A 5,273-nucleotide genomic window follows, 5' to 3' on the forward strand; every position below is an offset into this window, starting at 1 on the left:
GCGGAGCTGCCTGGAGGAGCGGGATGCCATGAGGCAGCGAGCAGACGCAGCTCTCCGAGCCAAGGAGGAGGTAGGGGCGCAGCTGGTGAGGGAATCAGGGCAGGCTCTGCTGTTCCTGTGCCTTTGATGGGATGTCCACGTCATTGTGGAGGGGGAAGGTCTCCCTGGTATCCATGGGGAAAAGCCTGACCTGGCCCTGGAGGGTCAGGAGGGCTGTGGCTGCCTGGGGTGGCTGGAGCTCGGGGTGGGTTTTTGGCTCGGGCTGTGTCCTGCTGGGAGCAGGAGCCCTGTGCTGCAGCAGCATGTGGGGACAGCTCCTGGGAGATGCCCCTCGTGTGACACCGTGTCCAGAGCAGCATCCTTCCCTCGGCAGGGCGATCGCTTCCTGGAGGCCTTCCGTGCCCATGCCAGCGCCCGGATCAGCGCCCGTGACCAGAGCCTGGCCTCCCAGCAAGAGCTGGGCACGCTGCTGGTGGATGCCATCGACCTGCAGGTACCGAGCGTGTGGGCATCTCCGGCTGCCTCTTTTCTGGGGGAGCTGGAAGGACATTTCCATGTCCTGGGCTTGGGTGATGCTCTGAGCAATGGTGTGAGATGGGCTTGGGTCCATCAGAGGTTTCTTGGTGCTGCTGCCAGGAAGCTGATGCAGATCCAGCCTTGGGGCTGGCACTCACCTCCCTCCGTGGCCATTGAATGTGGCTCTTTCACCGCTGCAGCACTGACCCATCTCCTGCCCCACAGGCATCCCTGGCTGCTGAGGCTCAGCCCTTCAGGGAGTTCATAGACATCACCTTTGAGAATCTGGAGGAGGAAAGGAGAGCCCTGGATGTGGAGGTGAGGGGTGTCCCCATGGGGGCTGGCAGCAGGCTCAGCCCCTCTCCTCCCTGCCGGTGCAGTCCAGTCTGGTGCCGCTTCACTCCATCTCGGAGCACTTTGTGCCCTGGGTACCGCAGGCAGCCTGGCTGCCAGACCCGTCCCTGGTCACACCGCTGGGCAGAGCCACCAGCTGACATGGCCATGCCATGCTCAGCTCTGCTCAGTGCCATCTCCCCTCGCAGCGGGAGCAGACGAGGGCTCTGGTGTCGCGGTGCCGCGCTGTGCTGGAGAGCGTTCCCGGCAAGCTGCGGGGCTGCCTGGAGGAGCGGGATGCCACGAGGCAGCGAGCAGATGAAGCTCTTCAAGCCAAGGAGGAGGTAGGGGGTTGCCTAGTGCTGAGTGGTACCTGGAGGTGTCAGGGATGCTGACCCCAGGCATGGGGTGACTTGGGACCTCTTGGTGTGGGGACACCCCATGGGGAAGAGCAGCCCAGAGTGAGCTCAGAGGGCAACGTGTCTGTAGGTGTCCTGCCAGCTGGAGGAGACCTCGGTGGCCCTTCAGGATGCGGTGGCTCAGGTGGAGCAGCTGACAGTGGCCAACTCACGCCTCAGTGCAGGTAGGGGTGGATGATATGAGGGGATGGAGCTACCCCTGTCCCCACTGTCCTCGTCCCCCCTGGTGCCAACAGCTCTGCCCCTCACAGACCTGAGCTCCTTGATGACGAATCTGGCCAACCTGGAGCAGGAGCGGGATGCGCTGCAGCAGGAGAACGAGAAGCAGTGGGAGGAGATGGCCTGGTGGGTCTGAACTTTGGGTCAGAGCATTAGCCCCCCCCCATAGTCACCTTCTGCCATCCCTCACCCCCAAAACACGGCACCCCCTGACCTTGTCCTGTCTCCGCAGGCTGGCGCGGGAGAAGGAAACCCTGCAGCGGGAGTGCAAGGGGCTGTGCCAGGAGCTGCGGGAGGCAACCGAGTGCCGGGAGGTAGGAGCTGCCTGACCCTGCCTGTGCCATCACACGCTGCTGGCCCTCGTGGGAACGCTGGTGGCCAGCCAGGAGTGGCGTTAGCCCTCCCATGGTGGGGGTGAGCACAGTGAGGGAGGGCAGTTGACATCCTACACGTAGCATGGCTCTCCATCCTGCCTGGTGGTGATGCCTGGTGTGGGGGGGACAACTCTCTGGGATAATTGCTCTGGCTGAAGGTGTGGTGCTGTCCCACAGCCTGTCCTATGTCCTTATTAAACTACTGGTCTCCAGGGGTTGTTCTGCTGGGGTAAAGTTGCCCCTAATTGGAAACAGCACCCTGAGGAGTGGGAGGGACTGTGCTGGGGGTCCTAACAGGCCCCCTCAGGTCTCCATCCAGGCTCTCATGGCTGTGTCTCCCAACGCTCTTGCAGTTTCTTGACCAGGAGAACCGCATGTCCCGCACGCAGCTGCTGGAGGTGGAGGCCAGGCTGAAGACCTCACTGGCCACCTTGCAGGAACGCAGCCTGCAGTACGAGGAGCTGATGGACTCCCACCAGCGCCTGCGGTACCCACCCTGCTCACCACCTCTGCTTGAACCCCTCTGTTTTGGGAAATCAAGCCCTTCCTTGGGAGTGGGGAGGGACACAGGGGGATGTGGCTCTGGTCACCGCTGCCCAGCCAAGCGTGGTTGCCCAGGAGGTTGAAAGAGGTGATGGGGAAGCCCAGCAGGCCCCATATTGGGGAAAGCTGCCTAAATCTGTGGTGTTTGTACTCCTGCCCCTGAATCACAGTGGAAGGCATGGGAAATGTCCCCATCCCATGCCAAGTGCTGCTCCCACTGAGGCTGATGCCATCCTGCAGGGAAGAGCAGGCTGCCCTCAGCCAGGAGCTGGAGAACACCAAGGCTGAGCTCCTCGACTTGCAGCTCAAAAGGGAGAAAGTCTCCTGGTGCTCGGCGGACATCACTGAGAGCAAGATACGGCTGCAGGAGCTCGCTGACTGCCTCAGGGCTGCTCTGCCAGAGGAGGTAGGAGCCCAGCCCTGGGGACAAGGACAAGGGGATGATTCAGGGTGGGGTCAGACCCTTGGGGGTCTCCATGGTGAGGCTTAGAGGCCCCCGTTCTTGCTGGGGCAGTGCAGACTGTCACAAGCCATGCTCTGGTGCTGTGCTCTCCCTCCCCTCTGAAGGATGATGATGCCCCATCAAGAAGCAGAGCCTGGACCCCGGCTCCACGGACCCCAGGCTGGCGGACACCGGGCTGGCAGACACCCCACCGTGCCTGGACCCCCGCCTGACGCAAACCGGCGTGCCGCCACCCCGCACTCCGTACCGCACCGGCAGCTCCTTCGTGGGCAGTGTCCTGAAAGCAGTGTCAGGGAAAGGTGAGCTGGCACCCACTGGCTGGGTGCTGGGGGTCCCTGTGTGGGTTTGGGGATCACTCCCTCCTACATTGGGGTTGTGCACTGGTGAGGGGCGAGGAGAAGAACCCAGTACCATCCCTGTGCCCTTCCCTGTGGATTTCCTGGTTCCATCGTAGCAGCCATGGGATAGATCATGGCCATACCCTGGGCCCCAGCTGCAGTTGCTGCTGCAAAGTGGCCAGGGTCTTCTTTGAGCTTCATGGGGCAGATGGGTGCGTGGGTGAGCTCTGGTCATGCTCCCTGTGGCATGCAGGGCTGGGCACAATGCCTCTGCCCTCTCCGCACAGATGCCGATGAAGCCACCGGAGGTGGGAGTGCAGTTACTAAGGACAAAGCTGCCTCTGCACCAAAGGCAACAGGTACTGGGGCTGTCACCCTGCCCTGCTCCCTGCTCTGAAGCTGCAGGGCTGCCTGCACGGGGGGACAAGCAGACATGCCTTCCTGCTTGGCTCTGTGTCCCCTGGGGGTGATGTTCTCTCTGTGACGCTCACGAGCCTTTGCCCTGCCCACAGAGCCTGAGGATGGTTTGCTGGAGAGTGTGAAGGAGCTGAGAGCTGTGGTCTCCAGCCTCACCATGCTGAGCTCCCGCATCCAGGAGCTGGAGCAGAGCGAGTTCAAGGCACTGCAGATGGAGATGTGAGTTCAGTGGGAGCTTGTGTCCAGAGCCAGGCACGGGCAGTGCTTTCCCAGGCATGGTATCTCCTGTGGGAAGCCTGCCTGGTTGTCTGCCTCTTGCTCCAGCTCTAGATTAGACCTCTCCTGCCATGGCTACAAGGGATTTTTCCAGCTGGCCAGGCTGGCGGGTTGGCCTCTCCAACCATGGGGCTGGTGGGATGCCCAAGAGGGGTTTTGGTACCTGGCACCACACTCGGCTGCAATCCTCACCTGAACAGCACTGTTGTCCTCTCCCAGCTCTGACCTGCAGCTCCGTCTGGAGACGGTGACAACCGAGAGCCAGGAGAAGATGGATGCCCAGGCTGCCACCATTGCCAAGCTGAACAAGACGCTGAGGGGCAAGCTAGAGGTGAGGCGGTGCCAGAAGTGGGCCAGCTCTCACCCCAGGGCAGAGCCGAACTGGGACAGGCGCTGATCTAGGACGCAGAGAAATCTGGGTGACTAGGTCTGGTGATGCCCCATGGGTGCTCCTGCCTCATCTGACCTTCTCAAACATGAGAAAACCTGCTCCCTGCCCTGAGGTGCTGGGGGTGGCCAGGGCTGGGCATTGTCTGACACCGCTTCTTCCCCACTGCAGAACGAGAAGGAGCTGCAGGACGCGGTGAAACGGCAGGAAGCGAGGATGCTGCAACTCATTGACAAGAGTGGGGAAGTTATGGTGTGTGATGGGGGCCCAGCTGGGCTGTGTGCCTTGGGGGTGCTGGCTGCAGGACCCCTCTTAGCATCTCCTTTCCCCCTGCAGAGGCTGAAGGGAGAGGTCTCCCAGCTGAAGCGCTCGCTCCAGCGTGCGGAGACGGAGGCCAAGGTGCTGTGGGAGGAGATGAGGGGGCAGGAGCCCAAGGTGGATGCTGCCTATGTCCAGGAGCGAGTCCTGCTGCGGCAGGAGGTGAGGCTGGGGGGCTGCTGGGGCTGAGAGTTCCTTGTGTCACCACCACTCCATGGTCAGGGGACCTCTCCAGACCTTGCACCTCACCCCATGGCTCTTGTTCACAGTGAGCTCTCAGTGGTGCTTGTTCTTTTTGCAGGTGGACAAACTGCGGCTGCTGCTCCTGGAGAAAGAGGATGAGAATCTGCTGCTCTCTGACAAGTACCTGGAGCAGGTATGGGGAGCTGTGAGGGGCTGCCCTGGCTCTGGTGGCCTCTCCTTCCTGGGATGGTCCTTGCCCAATTTTGAGGCAAGTTCCCAACATGTATCCCCCCTCACAGGTCCGAGGGCTGGAGCTGAGGCTCCAAAGTGCTGAGGACCCATGAGGAGATGCAGGAGAAGATGAAAGAGGTGAGAGTTGTGGTTCATTGCTCTCATCCTTACCACTGCAGCACCACCACCACCCTGCACTGACGCTGCTGTTGTCCCCAGGTCCTGTCAGCTGTCCCTGAGGTGGCAGCTGCCTGC

At 61.8% G+C, this 5,273-nt stretch overlaps 1 protein-coding gene across 1 annotated transcript; it reads left to right on the forward strand.

Annotated features, from left to right (window-relative positions):
- Window positions 1-7: 7 nt before the first annotated feature.
- Window positions 8-5,156, forward strand: SPAG5 (sperm associated antigen 5; the record flags this gene model as incomplete). Its single annotated transcript, XM_010167328.1, is given in 19 exon segments — window positions 8-70; window positions 374-493; window positions 742-834; window positions 1,059-1,193; window positions 1,339-1,432; window positions 1,520-1,613; window positions 1,720-1,801; window positions 2,215-2,348; window positions 2,645-2,810; window positions 2,972-3,094; window positions 3,097-3,166; window positions 3,493-3,564; window positions 3,718-3,841; window positions 4,118-4,229; window positions 4,458-4,538; window positions 4,623-4,766; window positions 4,906-4,980; window positions 5,087-5,109; window positions 5,111-5,156. Coding segments are annotated over 19 exon segments (1,851 nt in total), but the record flags the coding sequence as incomplete, so codon positions are not given.
- Between the last annotated feature and the right edge of the window lie 117 nt (window positions 5,157-5,273).

This window comes from Antrostomus carolinensis, unplaced genomic scaffold, assembly GCF_000700745.2.
Source record: "Antrostomus carolinensis isolate BGI_N321 unplaced genomic scaffold, ASM70074v2 scaffold30084, whole genome shotgun sequence".
Taxonomy (NCBI): domain Eukaryota; kingdom Metazoa; phylum Chordata; class Aves; order Caprimulgiformes; family Caprimulgidae; genus Antrostomus; species Antrostomus carolinensis.